The sequence below is a fragment of the Trichophyton verrucosum genome (genome assembly GCF_000151505.1).
Source record: "Trichophyton verrucosum HKI 0517 chromosome Unknown contig01194_1.f1.exp, whole genome shotgun sequence".
Taxonomy (NCBI): Eukaryota; Fungi; Ascomycota; class Eurotiomycetes; order Onygenales; family Arthrodermataceae; genus Trichophyton; species Trichophyton verrucosum.
In genome coordinates, this window is record NW_003315144.1 from 16,441 (window position 1) to 34,034 (window position 17,594).

The window sequence follows — 17,594 nt, forward strand, 5'->3', positions numbered from 1 at the left end:
CAAAGCGGAGAGTAAATACTGACCAATTAAAAAATGGAAAAATAAAAATCAAAAGATTATCGGCAAAACTAAAATCCGAAGCACTGCTTATATAATATATTATCTTGGCGTTCGTGGATGTTGGTTTGAGCTTTTGGACGACGACGGAGACTGCAAATACATAGATACACATCAACAGACAGGAAGCTTGCTGGACAGCAGGATTCAGGAAGTCACAAAGTGAGGGTTTGCGACAAGTTATACTCGCAGCAATGGCGGCTGTAAGCTTCTGTCTTCTCCAAGTCCAAGCTCTGATGAGAAACACTACTGACAATTCCTACGCAGCCTATCACGACCGTCTCTGAAAGCAGAGACCTCCGGGGCCTCAATTTGGTAGCAGCGCATTCGCATATCAGAGGGCTTGGTGTCGACCCAGATACTCTCCAGACTCGTGCCGCGTCGCAGGGGCTCGTTGGCCAGCAGAAAGCGCGCAAGGCCGCCGCCGTCATACTGCAGATGGTCAAGGAGGGCAAGATTGCAGGACGTGCGGTGCTTGTTGCGGGACCACCTAGCACTGGAAAGACCGCCATTGCCATGGGAATGGCACAGTCGTTGGGCCCAGATGTTCCGTTTACGATGCTTGCTTCCTCCGAAATCTTCTCTTTGGAGCTGTCCAAGACCGAAGCTCTTACCCAGGCTTTCCGTAAATCGATCGGCGTGCGGATAAAGGAGGAAAGCGAGATCATTGAGGGAGAAGTCGTCGAGATCCAAATTGATCGGAGTGTTACGGGGGTAAGCTTTGCTGCTACTTTTCTTCTCGTGTTCGACTGAGACGTTGCATAAGAGTTCTTCTTGCTGATTCACGTTGATAGGGTAACAAACAAGGAAAATTGACTATTAAAACTACAGATATGGAAACTGTTTATGACATGGGAACGAAAATGATTGACTCCATGACCAAGGAGCGTGTAATGGCTGGAGACGTCATCTCTATCGACAAGGCGGCTGGGAAGATAACTAAGCTGGGCCGATCCTTCGCTAGATCGCGAGATTATGATGCTATGGGTCCTGACACCAAGTTCGTTCAGTGCCCTGAAGGTGAACTCCAGGTCCGGAAGGAGGTCGTTCATACTGTCAGCCTTCATGAAATCGACGTGATAAATTCGAGAAGCCAGGGATTCCTAGCTCTTTTCTCCGGAGATACCGGCGAGATTCGAAGCGAAGTCCGTGACCAGATTAACTCCAAGGTCGGTGAATGGAAGGAGGAAGGGAAAGCAGAGATTATTCCTGGTGTTCTCTTCATCGACGAAGTGCACATGCTTGACATTGAGTGCTTCTCGTACATCAACCGCGCGCTAGAGGCTGAGCTAGCACCAATTGTTATCATGGCAAGCAACAGAGGCAATACCAGGATACGAGGCACAACATACCAGTCCCCTCATGGCTTGCCATTGGACTTCCTTGACAGAGTCGTCATTGTTAGCACTCAACCATATGGAAAGGAAGATATACAACAAATCCTTGCCATCCGTGCGCAGGAAGAGGAGATTGACCTCAGCCCTGATGCACTTGCTCTTTTGACTAAGATCGGACAGGAATCCGGCCTTCGCTACGCCAGCAACATCATCGCAACATCAACCCTTCTTAGCCAGAAGCGGAAATCTAAAGAAGTCGGAATCGAAGATATCCAACGCAGCTATAGTCTTTTCTACGACCCTGTACGAAGTGTCAAGTTTGTCAACGAGTTCGAACAACGATTCATCAGTGACTCCGGAAACGTCAACTTTTCAACGGCTGCCGCCAACGGTGGTGATCCCATGGAAGTCTCGTGATTGAACTACTGGAGCTTGCTTGGACCCTTCATTTAATGACTGTACTGTACGAGTTTTGGCGCGTTGGGGCTTTTGCAGGGGAAAATAAAAACTTCTTTTCCATAATGGGCTGTGTTTGTGCAATATGAAATAGGGGCGTCGATTCTTCTCCCCTGTTTTCAGGGATTTTAGGTGGTAATATCTATTTTTCATCGTAATAGAAACAAAGCCCGTTTATATTTTTATTTCGCCTGCGCTTTGGTATATCCGCAAAAATCAAACAGCTACTTATTGTACACAAAGACGAAAAAGGGACATCCCCGTTACCGTCTAGCTAGACATCATGAGAATGGATCCCCTGGGTTCCAGGGACCTGAGCTTCCAACGACCCTGAACTCCGCTCCACCTTCTGAGAAATATCCGGCACCACTCCATGACTGCATAGTTGGCTTATCGTAAGGGCCATGTATTATCCCGCCATCTCGAGAATCCGACCAGCGGAACTCCCACATCTCACTATTCTCTCCATCTCCACCCTCGTCAACTGTTGTCTCGGGGCCAGGAGGGTCTACCCACTGCTCCCCCGTTTCCCGTTGATACATGCGAGTGAGAAGCTCACGCTCCGTATCGTATATATCTGTCTGGCCACGACTTAGCAGCATATCAGCAGCTTCAGTAATTTCTTCAACAGCCCGCTTCTTCTCTGCTTCCTTTGGGTCTTCCTCCTGCATTTCCACATCCTCAGCTACCCCATTGGCCCTCTTTTGATTCTTTTTGTTCTTATTCTGCCATTTAGGCCGGTGCTTTAGCCCTTTGCCCAGCCTTGCTAGAGCTTCGATAATAGTCTCTCCTCGATCAAGATGTTGTATCAATGTTTTCAAGACATCACTGGTCAGCACCTTGTCGGCAGCAAGAGATTGCTGGCGTCTTTCCTCCTCTCGTTTTTCCGCCGCTTCTTTCGCCTTTCGCATATCTTTCTTCGATACACCTTCTAACCATGAATCGTGAACAGCGTCGGGGTCCATTGCTTTTCGAACGTAATTCCCGGCGTCATCGAAGCGGCCTTCCTCTTGCTCAGCCCGCATGTTGAAAGCATCGAGGAGAGGTGCATGCTGCTTCTTACTCCCAGCTCCAAGCTCCTTGTCCACGTCTGTTGGCAGGGCAGCGCGGACATCGTCGCCAACTTCACTCCCACTATCATCATCATCCTCCTCCTCCTCATCAATAGCTCTTCCTTTTCCTTTTCCGCCAGCTGATCGGGTATCTAGGGTAACCTTCCCTCCAGCTCTCGACGAATTAACCTGTCCCTCTATCTCATCTGTTTCCAGGAACCGAACCTGCTTCTTATGCTTCACTCCACCTGTCTCGTCTTCATCATCGTTTTCTGCAAAGTCTTCTTCTAGTTCGGCAAACATATCGTCGTCATCGTCAGCACGATTCTCCCGTTTTTTAGCCTTTGACTTTGCTTCAGCGCGGGCGTCGAATCCTTCATTCTCGCTGTCCGACTCGAACCCTTCCACTTTTACAGCATTTCGACGAACTTTTTGGCCCCGATGGCCAAACTCGTCCGCATCCAAAACAGCATCGTCCTCCAGGGCATCTGGTGCGAGCGCAGAGGGGTTTCGGACGTCGAATCGCGGCTCCTTGGACGAGGATTGCTCTGCGCCGTCCGAGTCGTCCTCCTCGCCTCCTCGTTTCTGTCTCGTATATGAGGACGACATATTTTGCGCGCGGTATAAGTAAACAGTGGTCAGCAGCGAGCTCGAGTACTACTTGTGCACACGTCGTAGAAAAGGCGCACCCGGACAGCTTCACGGCCGCCGTCCCTTATTAGAGAGTAAAACAGGAAGACGAAGTTGCTTGTTTGCACTGTTTGTCTTCTTTGCGTCACTCCCACCAGAGTTCAAAGCTACCAGTGTTGGCTATTAATCAACATCAACATCTGCCACCCAAGGCTCTCACGACCAGGACCTCTCGTTGCGAGCCCCTGGACGGCTTATTCCATGTTGATATACTCCTAGCTGGCCTTAACTATCTCATATCATATTTTGTATTTTGTCCTGTCCCTCACCTATGCTGCCTGGGCTCCGCTAGTACATGCACAATTTCATTGCCTGCCGCTCTCTTGCATTTCTAGAAGCATACTCCCAGAGAGTGATAGCCGGAAAACAGGCTTTATCTTCATAATGGTGAGAGTTTCTCAAGTGTTCTGCTAAGGTATTGGTCTGTTGGCTAAAAGGTGACGCCCTCCCAGGCTGGCTACTATAATGACGACCCTATGGATGGGATCCTGCATCCCTCCATGATTCGCCATTCAACACATTCCTCTCGACGATTTGATGAATATTATCGATGCTATCCAGTAGCTATGCTACCGGGCCCAGAGCGTGAGAACGTGAACCATGGAGGCAAGGTGATCATGCCGCCGAGCGCTCTGGATAAGCTCACTCGATTGCACATCACTTACCCCATGCTTTTCGAGCTACATAACGGCGCAAAGCAACAGATGACTCATGCTGGAGTGCTGGAATTTATTGCTGAGGAGGGTAAAATATACTTGCCATTTTGGGTATGTGAAACAGATATGTAGCCTCCGGGGAGGTGGTCCGTGGCTAATGGCACTGGTGAAAACAGATTATGCAAACGCTTCTACTAGAACCTGGGGACCTGGTACAGATAAAATCTACGGATCTTCCTCCAGGGTCTAAAATCAAGCTCCAGGCCCAGTCAACGTCTTTTCTCGATATTAGTGACCCTAAAGCTGTGCTTGAGAACGCCTTTCGGAACTTCTCTTGCCTTACCAAAGGCGACATCTTCACATTTTCCTACAATGATCAAATATACGAGATGGCCGTTTTGGAGACAAAACCAGAAACCAGTCAGAACGCTATTTCGGTGCTAGAGACCGACTTAGAGGTCGATTTTGCTCCCCCAGTGGGATACGAGGAGCCAAAACGATTGAGCGGGACAAGCACGCCAGCTAGTGGTGTTGCTGGCTCCTTGCCTGCAGGCGGAACCCTTCATTCCCATGGAACAATGGCGCAATCCATCAATTATGCCGCGATAGCCCCTGGGTCAAATGATGCTGCGAGAGCAGCAAACGCAGCTTCCTCTAATTTCCACGGCAGTGGTCAACGACTTAACATGAAGAAGGGAAGTAAATCTTCTACACCCAAATCCGCAACCCCTGCATCTGGGAAATCCAGCAACCCACCGCCTGCACCTCCAACTCGAAGATCAAACGGCCCTCAGCCACTGAGGCTACCACCCGGAAAACTTTTCTTTGGATATGCAGTTACCCCGGTTAAAAAGAAGGATTCAAGTGATGAAAGTCCGGAATCGGGCGCACAGCCCAAGTTCTTGGGCACAGGCCAGACTCTCCGAGCAAAGAAGAAAGGATCAGGGCTGGCTGGGCAGGCCACTCCAGCCTCTGGCAGTGACACAGAGAAGAAAGATAAAGGCCGGACATTGGGTGGAAAATCAAGCCGCCCGAAGTAAAACCGGGAAGAAGAAGAAAGAAAAAAAAAAAAAAGGGAACAGATATCAGGGGCCATTCTGATTTGAACTTGCCTGTACCCTTATCCATTGAACACGCTTTTCCCCTTACCCTTTGTTCTCCCTCATGAGCCATGGCGTTCCTTCGCTGTCGTGTGTCAATAATATCCCTTGCTGCACATACCGTCTCGTTTGCATCGCTGTTTCCAACTGTAGATCAGTGAACGCTTGAATACCGCCATCAGTGATGTCTTTTTAGCCGTGTTCTAGAGGGCCCTCTACCCCGAATTACGCAGTAGGTATTATATATTAGCCGGCCCCTGGCCCGCAGTTAGCCCAGCCGGTGGTGTCCACCGTTACTTCGTATAGTTTGAGAAGATTATAGACTGCAATTAAGACTCAAGACTCGATAAAATATAAGGGATAAGAGACAGCAATCCTACGACTGCCCAGCCCATTCGAGATGGCATCGCCTTTGGAAAAACTGCCCTCGTTGATAGATCCCTCCTTTGTCCAAATCGGTCGTTCAATCTGGTTTCGTGATGGGGCCAGCAGTAATACTACTGAGCACAGCAGGGCAGCCATCACAACTTCGTCTCGCCTTACAATCGTGGTTCTATTCTGGATGGACGCACAGCTCCGTTATGCAAGCAAATATATCTCCGAATATACCAAACTCGCGCCCCGTGCACGGATTTTATTTGTCCTCACGTCTTCCTCCGACCTATTCCTGAACACCTCCGAGGCTTCTCAAACACGGCGAGTCCAGCCAGCAGTGGATGTATTGCTGTCTTCAACGGCCTCTGCTTCGTCCCCTGGGCTCCCTTCCGATGATCGGCTACATCTCCATCTTTTCTCGAACGGTGGTTGTGTGACTCTCCGAAGCATCGCCGTGGCTTATGAAAAAGCAACGAAAAGCCCGCTGCCGCTAAAATCTCTCATAATGGACAGCTGTCCCGGGAAGTCTACCTTGTCAGGAGCCCATAGGGCAGTTTCATACGGACTGCCCAAGTCCTTTATCCCTCGCCTCTTCGCGGGAGCGGCTGTCTATATTGCGTTATTATGGGCCTTTGCCTACTGGCGCCTGTTGGGCCTGGAATTACCTACTGAGCTCGCGTGGAACGCGTCAATTGATACCAAACTTATCGATAGCCGGGTGGAACGGTGCTATTTATACTCTGAGACGGACGACTTGATATCCTGGAGAGATGTTGAGGAACACTCCTTGCAAGCAGAGGATAGGGGCTTCCATGTATCAAGAGAGAAGTTCCAGGGATCACCTCACGTTGGGCACATGAGACTTGATCCGTTACGTTATTGGGATATAGTCTCATACTATTTGAAAATCGCAGTTAAATAGATATACGACCGTCGCTAACATATTGGGAACATTGACCATATTGGATAGATACAATAGAGAGGCCAATAGACAGTACACAACCAAATTCGCAGCTAGAAGCTACAAAATCCACAAGCATCAGACTGTCACATCTGCGTACTGTCACCGACAAAAACATCAAAATCATGGATAGAAGCCCACGAGAAAATAAGTCCACATTGTCACAGGACCCACCACTAACTAAAGTTCCGAGTGTCCGAGTATCTGCTCAAACGATTATGTCTTCATCGTCATCGTAGTTGAAGAATAACACTCGATTTGGCGGTAGAGGCATAGAGAGAAGGCCTTCGTCTGGCAAATGTGGAGTTTCAGAAGAAAGGGCCGTAGCTGGAGACTTGCCAGTCGCGGCAATCTCGTGTTGAGGACCTTCATTATCAGCAGAGGCGGCGGCCGAAAACATATCAGCCATGGAGATGACTTCCCCCGCTTTTGCTTCCTCCTTGATAACAGGATTCTCGTGTTTTACCTCGCTCATTTCGTGCTTAACAAGTGGCGTAGTGACGTTCTCCTCATCATCGTCCAGGATTATTGGATCATCTTTGTTGCTGTCCATTTTCAATTCCCGCTTCTTGGTGGGTGTCTCAATGTTAGAATTGCCGTAGTTTGATTTTTTAGCGGATGCTGACTTGGTTATGGCACCTCTGCCGCTGCGGGGGGTCGATGAGGCGACATTCTTCCGGCGACTGGGCGTTGACGGGACTGTGCCGCTTGCGGAACCACGCATCTTATTCGCATCTTGCCGAAACCTCCTGAACTGCCCGTGGATTGCATCGTATGTTGCTCCCTGACCAAAATATACCGCCATCGTGCGGTAGTCAGGCTATAAAGCCATTATTAGCCTGGAATTTCGCTACATTCAAGATAGAAAGGAGATTGATCGGGGACAACGTACGCTAAGATCTGGATGTGCAGCGAGCAGTGCTGCAATCAGTCTCTCAATGCTGGCTTTATCCCAGGTCACCATGGTATACTGAATAGCAGGAGTGTGGGCAATAGTGTGCTCGTGGTGGTTGGCTTCAGGTACACAATTCTGTAGAGGTTGGGCGATAAAGCTGAAAATAAGTAAAAGCCAGTATTTAATTGTGTGGAAAGTCTGCGAACTCACTAGCGTGTTGTAGGGAACTAGAGAACTAACATAGCCAGTCGTCTCGGGCATACAGAGTCCTGTCATGGAACACCAATTCCAAAGAATCTTGGGTCCCTAATAAAGGCGATCCCAAACGACCAGGAGCCTAGTTTACTTTGACTATTAGTCATTGGCGTATGCAAATAGTTCGCGAGTAAACCCAAGGCATTGACTTAATGTATATCCATATCTATCATATGCCTAGCATGTGGTATATAGAGCTGTAAGGAAGAATGAAAATAAGAACGCAATGGGTAATAACACCGATATCCAATTGATTATACTGCCATGGAGAAGTATACTCGCGGATATGCCACCATAATACAGCTTAAAACGCGACTATTCAGGACTAGAGGTATAACGGCAATAGAATGCAGCCAAGATCAAGGGTATGAAGGGTAGGGTGGCAGGAAGCTATAGGATATTTCAGATACAGCGATGGTCACTATACAGAGGACTGTATAGGTAGATGGGATCTCATCTGACGGACGTAGCAAGCCCATTCCTCGAGCTAGGCAGGCAAACCGCGTACGGGTTTGCGGGTTGGGTCAAGGCGAGGCCCCCCCATGGAAGGGATTCATCTACTACGAAAGTAGATACGTGTTAGACGCTGTGTTAGCTTATTTTGTGGTATTCAAGTGACAGGTAAACAATTGGTCCTTTACATTCTAGCATAGACATTCGACTTGAGGTTGGATGTTTATCTCAGAAGTGAGGTTTGGGGTTTATTTAAGGTTTTTGTTGGTGCGCCTAAATGGCTTAAGCTTTCAGCCTCTTTCAAAATTGTTCAACTTCTATATTTTGTTTAACTGCTTGCCACTTTTTCTTCTTTCTTTTCTTACTCTATTTAGGATGAATTCAAGCTGATACTGGCTAAAGGGGTTAATTTATTGCACTATTCACTTTAGTTAAGATTGGGAAGCCTCTTTACAAAGTAAGTAGATGAAAACTAGCAACACTTAAGATACAAGATACTAGTATTGCTTTATATATTTATCTAACTTATATCTTCCCTTTGAAATTCAAAGAAGAAAAGCTCACAACTTACAAACTGTATTGCTCATAACTTGGTTTCTTTCTTTTAACCGCTTAGTTAGCAATACAGAAGAAGCGTCATCTACCTCTCACTCCAAGCTTGTGTTTACTAGATCGCCCTAGTAACCACACGTATAAAACCTCCCTTTCTTCTTCTTCTTCTTCTTCTTCTTCTTCTTTCTTCCTTTCACACTATTCTTCCACCCTCCTTGATATCAGGCTCATAAGAGTCTGATCTTTTCTTCTATCAGCTTCCTCTTCATCCACTACCAACTCCACTCACTATCAACTCTTTTCTCTTCAGCTGCACTTCATTTACACTTCAAATTTGGTCAAACTCGCCGGTAACAAACCGCTTGTTTTGCAGAATCTAGCCTCGACTACTTCTTAAATTTACACCCATAAACCAGCAAGATGCCTGTTCGTTGGACGAGCGAGAATGATCAGATGGTAATACCATTTACATTATATCCTTGACTTTTCTTCTGCATGCCGTTGTTTCCAACCTCACTGGGATCTGTATTTTGACAGAATACTCGATCTATATATTGTTCCTCTCTGTTGGGTTGGAAATATGGCTTGACTATTTGATTAGCATACATCGGCCACAACGCTAACCAATTGGTCGCGTAAACAGCTTCTGGTCAAGTTCATTGAGACCCATGACATTAGCGTGGACCCGAAGAAGATCTCGGAAGCATGGCGTAAGTTAGCAATCATACTTCGTATGTCTGTTGAATGAACATCCGTCTAAGGTCGCGAATAGCAGCTGAAAATGAGGACGCCCGTCCTACGCCTCGCGCTATCACTGAACGAATCCATAAAATTCGCGCACTCGCGAAAGCTACTGCAGCCAAAAATGGCACTTCAGCCCCCACAACCCCTGCTTCTCGCAAGCACGGAGCTGGAGGCTCAAAGTCTAGCACCAAGCGGTCTCGCACTAGAGGCCCGAAGAAAGACATGAGCGGAGAAAATGGTTCTCCTCACACTCCGACTCCAGCAAACAATGGAGGGCCGGTGAAAAAAAAGACGACTGATGAGAACCTGGTTTCTAATGGGGAGTTGGAAGATATGTTCACGCACCGACCTTTAGGTAAACGCGTGAGAACCAACCCTGCCCTGCCCCTAGGAATGATCAAGTATGAAAGAGATACTGACGAGGAAGATGCAATGAAGTATGAAAGCAGCGTCAGCGAATTCGCTCCCGCTGATGGAGATGACAAAGACGATGACGACTTCATGGATGACCTCGTTAAGGATGAAATCGTTTAATCTCGACAACGCACAGTACCGGATGTGATCTTCAGGAAGGAAATAGGGTGCTCCTGAAATGGTCAATTGGTGTCATATTCTGGCGAGGCATAGTTGAGGCAACGGTGGTACCATCTTCTAGTTAAATTTTCTTTTCCTTTCTTTTGTTTCTCGACCCCTGGTATTATTGCAATGCAACGAACAGCCGCACTCAGTATCCCACGACAGCGACGCGAGCTTTAGCCAATAGGGGCGTGTTTCTTAGTTATCAAGATAAATTCAAACGGCCAGTTTGGCTCTATTTCCGTTTGAACTCGTCGGTCCTCGTGATTTCAATCTTGGTAGTAAGCGTGGAAGTTCAATCCAAGGCGAGATATGGTTGATAAATCGATGTACTAGAGTCTCTTGACACTTTCTGGCCAAAGTATGTCACGCTACTATCCTATGGTGGACAACGTGGTTCCATAGAGGCTGGGTATAAAGCCCTTGAGCAGTGGCTATTGATATCTTTCCCTATCGCATACCATGGGGGCATAATTATTAACAACGCTAAAATGCCACTCGATAGTTTCTCCGTGGTGCTGGAATCTAGGAATAACAAGCTGCCATGGATTTATCGAAAACTTCAGTTGTTGAGCCAGGTATACTTTATGCAGTAATGATCATCATAACAGTGTTATACCCAAGAGCCTTTGCTGAAGTGCTACCTCGAGTGGTTTGCGATAAACTCATAATCCAACATCCAATATGAAGCCGGAAGATTCGCTTTGTGGCTTTGTGCAACCCTCGAGAGCTGCAAAGCTCAGGTTATGGCAACTAGGACAGCACCCATTCCAGGTCACGGATATATTATGGGTATAAAGAATAGAAGCAACCGTCTAATGGTCCTCTGGTTTGGAAGTCTCTCATCTACGGGGAGCTAGTACACATATTCCACAATACCTTTGGTGCAGTGTGCCGTGTGGTCATGGTAAGAGTTGCAGGTTGAAGCATCTCTCTTAGAACGATCGACGGGTTTCTATAGAGAGCCACCAATTCATTATTTCACATACACTGTGGGTATATGGTTCAGGGTTGTGGATGTCTCATCAACTTTTATGCCTGGATTGCTCTGGGTATGTACTCCGTGTACTCCGTATTGATACTCCTTTTCTTCATCCTCATTCGATGTCGTTGGTTGTTATTTTTAGAAACTAGGTTGCTTAGTCAGGTTTGTCCCTTTTGCCCGTGAAAGAAGGTTTGCGAGCCCAACCTTCAAAATCTCCAAAAAAGCGACCTCGAATAAATATCGCGACACCATCCAGATTCATTCAGATGAAGCAGCAATAGTGAATAACAATGCCTTTGAGAGCGCGATAATGAAGGATTTGACCAGATGCTGCCTTACCATTATCTGAGTCTGGGCGAAAGTAACCCTCGCTCTTGACAGCCATGCTGGTATTCCGCTCTCGACGGGCTCCGACGGAGCCCAAAGCTAAAGTGACATCTCGTGTTAGTGCGGGATATCTCTGGGCTCTAGGCTGATTGAAGGAAATGATGGTGCCTCCAATTGCTATTCTGTGGATCTTTCATTCCAGAATACGAACATCCCCCATCCGGACAGCATTAAGCCGAGGGCGTGTGGTCGTGGTGGAGCGACTCGACTTGACTGTTCCTTGGGGTTCGCTTTGGGATGCTTGAACTTAGTGTGCTGATCGGCCCTTGGGATTTCATATTACGATGCTGAATTCCCCTGCAGCTCGTACCTGCTTTCCTTCCTATGAAATCCATTCCCATATTATTGCGGCTCTGTTTGGAACTCCTTCATGAGCACAGTTTCCTCTCCTCGCCTTCGATGTGCATCCATTTTTCATAAATCAAAGATCAAGTCAAGTTGCCCCGAATAAATATAACTCTCTTGAGTTATTAACTGATATTTTTTCATTATTACGGTGATGCAATAACTGGTACAGAATATGGCTTTTCGAATAACTCTGCTTTGCCATTTTGTCCTTGGTGTGTTTTTGTTCATAAGAGCGACGGACGCATGGTCGTTTGTGTGGCATGATACAGAAAATGACGCTCATGTCGAGACTGGATCTGGGACACATTCTTGCACAAAAATAAATATGGACAAGGGAAAGATTTACAGCTGGGACCCGAAAACATCAGGTCGATACTGTATCAATCTATTCGCGGATGACAATTGTGTAGACCGCAACGGCTGGTCATGTCCTATATGGGGGCCCCGAAAACTTGGGCAATCTTATGTTAAGTCCTTCTTAGTCAACAAGGAAGGCGATGATCTTCCAGAACCATCCTCATCAACAGCATCGGACAAGACTACATCTATGACACGCACCAACACAGACAGCGGGACAAGTACAACACGCACACCAACGGAGACATCATCCTCCGGATCTACAGAGTCGTCTACGGGAACCAGCTCTACCTCGTCATCCGAGACAACATCACCGACAACTGAGGTCACAAATGCGCCTACAACTGGTTCAACCACGCAAATTTCAACGGACACGCCGATTGAGACTGGGAGACATACACATCGACCAAAACACCCTCATGGCGATCCACCTGTATCTGGAGGCGTAATTGCTGGGGCAGTCATTGCATCAATAGCTGGTGTAGGAGGATTGGTATTCTTTGGCTACTTCATCTTTCGATTGCGGAAAGCAAGGGCAGCATCCCCGCCTCCGGAGACATCCACAGACCCATTTTCCCCTCGGCCGCCAAAAAATGGGTTCCAAGAACTTGACTCTCTTCCAACGTCGCCCGTAACCGGACCACCACGTGCGCCGCCTGCGTCAATGCCGACAATAATGGAACCAGAAAAGGCGGGAGCAGTAGGATACGGAAACCAGCACCCACCCATGGCAGAGTTGCCCGATACCTCTCAAGTTTGGGAGATGGATGCTTCTCGACACAAGGAATGATAAGTGCTATCGTACCGATTAAACCTTCCGTTCCTTTTCTAGAGTCTATACCTCTCTGGCTATCCAAGAATCTCTTCAGATATCATCCAGTTGCCAGTGGTCCACGCCAACTCATATTCACAACATTCGGCCACATGAATGGCCTTGTGCTAGCCTATTTTGATACCCACATTTGTCTTGTCGCAGAGCTCATTTGCATTGATTCGAATCGTCAGTCGAGTAGTTGCATGAGGAATATTTATAACATGAAATTCATAGCCATTTTTCTTTAGACCTAGCATACATTCGCTATTTTTCCTGGAGCACAGGAAACAAATGCTTTCCGGTTTTTGTTCCCTGTTAAACCCTCCCAGATACCTCGACCTGATGCCCCTTGACTTCTTCTATGCCTATTTTTGAGATCAGCATTTATTTAATACTATGAAAAACATCAAATATATAACCTCTTTTGTTGCATTCAGCAATACCCCTAGAGTTATAGAGGTTTGAAGATACAATGCACAAAAGTCAGACTTGTTTACCTGTTGTCCTAGTATCAAATATGGTCCAGGGGATGTTTCCTCCCTTTCGTTTGCCATGGGGGTTGTCAGAACCCCCCTGATACGGTTGGCATCGAACAAAATTTGATCACTTATGTTGATTTTATACCTCCAAGCCAAAGAAAATGTCTAGAAAGCATTATTTCCTGGGGTTAGACTGTAATATTGACACGTTGATGTCCTATCCTTGGTTGTTGCTATGGCGATAATGTGCTAGAGGGTATATTTCTTTCACAGCAAAGAAAACATATTCTCCTTCCCCTTTATCTTTACAAGCAAGCATCACAGTTGAAAAATCCTCGGGCCTCTAAAGAATTAATTATCCTGTCATGATTTACAAAAGACTTGAAGACAATATACAACCAATTTGAGCTACCAACGATGGGAAGAGGAGTTACGTGGGATGACAAGCTTGATGCAAAGGTAAGTATTTATGAATTCATGGCCTGCTTAGGATGCGGTAACTAATATATAAACACTGCAATAACTTTTGTTTGCAATTATCTCAACGTCAGCGCCCAAAATCAATTACGATGCAGTGGCGAAGATTATCGGCAATGGTATGAATATAGCAACCGTTTTTCCATTGCAGTTCTTCCAAATAATTCAGATGGCTAACCCTTTATTAGATTGTACGCCGAAGGCCATTCGACATCGACTAGCCCGGATCAAACTGAAAGCTGACCAGGGCAACAGTGCATCCTCCTCTCCGGCTAAAACCCCAAATTCCAAAACCGGTGGTGGGCATGGAATGAAGGCCAAAAAGCGCAATGCCAATGACATTTTTGATGAGGAGTCTGGAGATATCAAGAAGGTCAAACAAGAACATGTACAGGAGCCTGACACCGAAGAGTGAACATCTTCTACATATTCTTCTACGTTTAGTCAAGGGCCGTATATTTGGTCTTTGGTATACGAAAAGCTAGAAGGGAACGCTCCATACATGTAGCTATCGAAAGAAGTAGAAATTAATAACACAAGGAAAATTGAGAGACACTTAGTATATCTAATATACTGTAAATAGTTGACAATACTATTTGATATAACTCAGCCTAAGACAATACCTGGGGGTCCTATCTTATAAATCTTATAGGTTTAGCTCGTAGTATAGCTATGTTTATACCCTATCTTAGTTGTTACCGCAGCGATGGTATACCAGAAGGCTCCTATATATTTCTTTCACAGCTAAGACCTTGTCTCCTTTTTGTCTTCACAACAACCCAGCAACCAGCAACCAGCAAGCTCAATCTCTAGACTTGTTAGCAAGCTACCTTCTCCAAACCAACCTTGAGTAACCTTTACTACACATTACTGCTCAAAATGATTACCTGGGACGAAAAAGCACATATGAAAGTAAGTATTTGCCAGCCATTGAGGAGATCAACAATTGGCTAATCAAAACTTCGAAATAGTTGCTGTTCGCAATTATTTCCACCTCTGCCCCCAAGGTGGACCACCAAGCAGTAGCCAACATCATGGGGAATGGTATGCCTAACTCCTGGCTATTCGCCTTAGAAGCGCATTGAATGTTTACATGGCTGACTTGAAATCCAGGATGCACGGCAATTGCAATTCAGCGCCGCTTAGCAAGAATCAAGACAATGGTCACTGATAGCAACGCCGCCTCTCCAGCAACTCCGAAATCCAAGTCTGCCAGGAAAAAGGCCACCAAAAAACGCACAGCCGAGGAACACTCCGATGAGGAGTCGGGTGACGCTAAGAAGGTCAAAAAAGAACACGTAGAGGAGTCTGAAAGTGAGGAGTGAACTTCTACGAATTCTGGTCTCTCTGGCAAACTGCGTATATTTGGATCTTCGATATACGGCAGAGCTAGGTGACTCGATGCATGTAATTGTAGGAAGAACTAGATATGCATAACAAAACAAAACCAATAAAACATAGTATATCAGACATAGAATAACATTTATATTGTAGTCAGAAGAATCTAGCACCGTAGAGGATGTTTCTGGAAATAATAGGTATCATGGGTGGATAGAGTAGTGGTGCATTGTAGAAGCTTTAAGGACAAGAAATATGTCTATGCTTTATTGAAGGTAGAGGTTAGGTCAGTATCTCTAGTCAGTCAAACAAAATAGAGCGGCTGGGAGAGCAAAAAGTATCAAAGTTGGCATAGAAACACAAAGGGCTGTGTTCTTGTTATAATTTGGGCACACACAACAAATATTAGCATCAAAGGAGGCCCCGACAAAGCTTTAACCATGGGTTTCAAGCCTGGTGTATAGCTGGGTCCTTCTTGAAACTAGAGGGTATAGGGGTATAGAGCAGAAAGCTGCAGGGTGAGAAGACATAACTACCCTGCCTCTTCCATGCTGAGATTGCACATTTGTTCATCAGTGTTCATATCTGGAATCTGTCTGACCATCAGGACACCTACATCCGCCAGCACCTGGAGTCACTCCAAACTCTAGTCTTAGCCTGAGTCGATTCTTCTATACCGAGCCCCTGATAGACCAGCGTTTGGTTGAGCTATTACCTTACACCATGGCAACGGTCAAGCGAAGCAAAACTATGCCAGCGGATGGCCAAACAACAAAGTTCTTATACACAATCCTGAAGCAGCTGGACTTGAAATCAGTAAGACACCCAGGGTATATATCCAGTGGTTAGACGGTAGACGGCTCTCTGAGCAATAGCTAGTACTTGGCCACCAGATCGACTGGAACTTGGTTGCCTCTCAGCTGGAAATTACCAACGGTCATGCAGCCAGAATGCGCTTCTCACGGTTCCGGCAACACATGGAAGGCAACACAACAAGCGCTCGCTCGCCTCGTGCAAAGAAGTCCAAGGCAGAAACTGCAAAGTCGAAGAAGGCCATGTTCGACGAACCGGTAAAGGGCAAGGAACGGTCTCCCACCGGAAGTGCTAGCCCAACGGTCAAGAAGGAGCCCGAACCGCCAGTGAAGCCAGAGCCAGCATTTCAAGTCGGGATGTCAGAGCCCGCTTCGGTTTCGCCCCCGCCCCCACCACAGTATTTCTATCCGCCGGGCATGGAGGCTGTCCCCAGGTGTTTCGAGAACGCAGCTATTCCAAATCCTAGCCCCTTTTTCGACTTCTCAACTGTCTCTCCAGCACAGCTGACAACTCCTTCTCTTGTCCCGGAGCCAGTCATCGGCTATTCCGCGCCGCCCTTTGGAGAGAACTGGGTCCAGGTCAAGAGCGAAAGGGCCGATGGCGAGATTGAGATGCAGGATCTCTTTATCAAAACTGAACCAAATTTGTGAACTGTTCAATTAACTAGTTATTTGTTACCTTTTTTTTTACTGTGAAGACAAAGTGAGTGTCACGTGGACTGCTGTTTTAGGTAAAAAGGACTTCATGTCTTCGCAGTTTCATCTTTCTGTCTTCTCTCTGCAACAATCATGAACGTCATGGAGACTGCAAGATGCAGCATGATGTATATGTTTTTTATTCAGTCGAAATACAAGAAGATTAAACCTTCTTTTCTCATGAGATAACTCTGTCTATTATTGCCTGGGCGCGTTGTCTCGCTACGTTGAAGCCTCTGTGCTCGAGGACAGCCGGCTGCCCAGTAGGAATACTGGCCATATCTGATATTAATTTCTTTTAGGCACTGTGATAATGATACCCCTTACTAGGCTCCTGTTTGACGAGATATCACCAATATCGCCCTGTACACACTGTCAATATCAAATAGCCTAGGGAAGAATACTTCTTCTCTGCTCTGTGGCTAGGCAAATACCCGGCATGACATGCAGCTTTTACTATGTCACTAGCTCTGACATTTCTCACCCCAAGATCTAAGCATATACAGATCAACAATGGGCGAGAATATTTAGAAATGCCTAGCTTATTCTTCTTGCTTCCCTACCCCTTAGTTTGAGGGGCACCTGGCCTCAATGAAATCACTTCCTACCTGCACTTCCATCACTTTTCTACGAGGCCGAAGTCGGCTATAGCTTGGCCACACGGTGCTGAGCGCACCCGCACTAAGAAAAGTTCCGTTTTAGTACCTGCTCACAGATTTCTCACTATAAAACCCACATCCCC

The 17,594-nt window shown here is 46.6% G+C and overlaps 9 protein-coding genes across 9 annotated transcripts; 7 read left to right on the forward strand and 2 right to left on the reverse strand.

Annotated features, from left to right (window-relative positions):
* Positions 1-251: 251 nt before the first annotated feature.
* Positions 252-1,811, forward strand: TRV_07935 (uncharacterized protein; the record flags this gene model as incomplete). The annotated part of the gene is made up of 3 exons (XM_003018001.1): positions 252-260; positions 325-771; positions 852-1,811. 3 exons carry the CDS (start codon positions 252-254, stop codon positions 1,809-1,811), a joined length of 1,416 nt encoding a protein of 471 aa, XP_003018047.1.
* A 320-nt stretch (positions 1,812-2,131) lies between these two features.
* Positions 2,132-3,511, reverse strand: TRV_07936 (uncharacterized protein; the record flags this gene model as incomplete). The annotated part of the gene is made up of 1 exon (XM_003018002.1): positions 2,132-3,511. One exon carries the CDS (start codon positions 3,509-3,511, stop codon positions 2,132-2,134), a length of 1,380 nt encoding a protein of 459 aa, XP_003018048.1.
* Positions 3,512-4,092: 581 nt separating this feature from the next.
* On the forward strand, positions 4,093-5,288 carry TRV_07937 (uncharacterized protein; the record flags this gene model as incomplete). Its single annotated transcript, XM_003018003.1, has 2 exons — positions 4,093-4,359; positions 4,467-5,288. The coding sequence occupies 2 exons, from the start codon at positions 4,093-4,095 to the stop codon at positions 5,286-5,288; spliced, it is 1,089 nt and encodes a 362-aa protein (XP_003018049.1).
* Positions 5,289-6,892: 1,604 nt separating this feature from the next.
* TRV_07938 (uncharacterized protein) lies at positions 6,893-7,648 on the reverse strand (the record flags this gene model as incomplete). Its single annotated transcript, XM_003018004.1, has 2 exons — positions 6,893-7,504; positions 7,577-7,648. The coding sequence occupies 2 exons, from the start codon at positions 7,646-7,648 to the stop codon at positions 6,893-6,895; spliced, it is 684 nt and encodes a 227-aa protein (XP_003018050.1).
* Positions 7,649-9,259: 1,611 nt separating this feature from the next.
* On the forward strand, positions 9,260-10,117 carry TRV_07939 (uncharacterized protein; the record flags this gene model as incomplete). Its single annotated transcript, XM_003018005.1, has 3 exons — positions 9,260-9,295; positions 9,441-9,549; positions 9,612-10,117. 3 exons carry the CDS (start codon positions 9,260-9,262, stop codon positions 10,115-10,117), a joined length of 651 nt encoding a protein of 216 aa, XP_003018051.1.
* A 2,087-nt stretch (positions 10,118-12,204) lies between these two features.
* Positions 12,205-13,026, forward strand: TRV_07940 (uncharacterized protein; the record flags this gene model as incomplete). The annotated part of the gene is made up of 1 exon (XM_003018006.1): positions 12,205-13,026. One exon carries the CDS (start codon positions 12,205-12,207, stop codon positions 13,024-13,026), a length of 822 nt encoding a protein of 273 aa, XP_003018052.1.
* Positions 13,027-13,946: 920 nt separating this feature from the next.
* Positions 13,947-14,421, forward strand: TRV_07941 (uncharacterized protein; the record flags this gene model as incomplete). Its single annotated transcript, XM_003018007.1, has 2 exons — positions 13,947-13,988; positions 14,158-14,421. 2 exons carry the CDS (start codon positions 13,947-13,949, stop codon positions 14,419-14,421), a joined length of 306 nt encoding a protein of 101 aa, XP_003018053.1.
* Positions 14,422-14,885: 464 nt separating this feature from the next.
* Positions 14,886-15,331, forward strand: TRV_07942 (uncharacterized protein; the record flags this gene model as incomplete). Its single annotated transcript, XM_003018008.1, has 3 exons — positions 14,886-14,918; positions 14,978-15,050; positions 15,153-15,331. The coding sequence occupies 3 exons, from the start codon at positions 14,886-14,888 to the stop codon at positions 15,329-15,331; spliced, it is 285 nt and encodes a 94-aa protein (XP_003018054.1).
* Positions 15,332-16,067: 736 nt separating this feature from the next.
* On the forward strand, positions 16,068-16,807 carry TRV_07943 (uncharacterized protein; the record flags this gene model as incomplete). The annotated part of the gene is made up of 2 exons (XM_003018009.1): positions 16,068-16,160; positions 16,220-16,807. 2 exons carry the CDS (start codon positions 16,068-16,070, stop codon positions 16,805-16,807), a joined length of 681 nt encoding a protein of 226 aa, XP_003018055.1.
* Between the last annotated feature and the right edge of the window lie 787 nt (positions 16,808-17,594).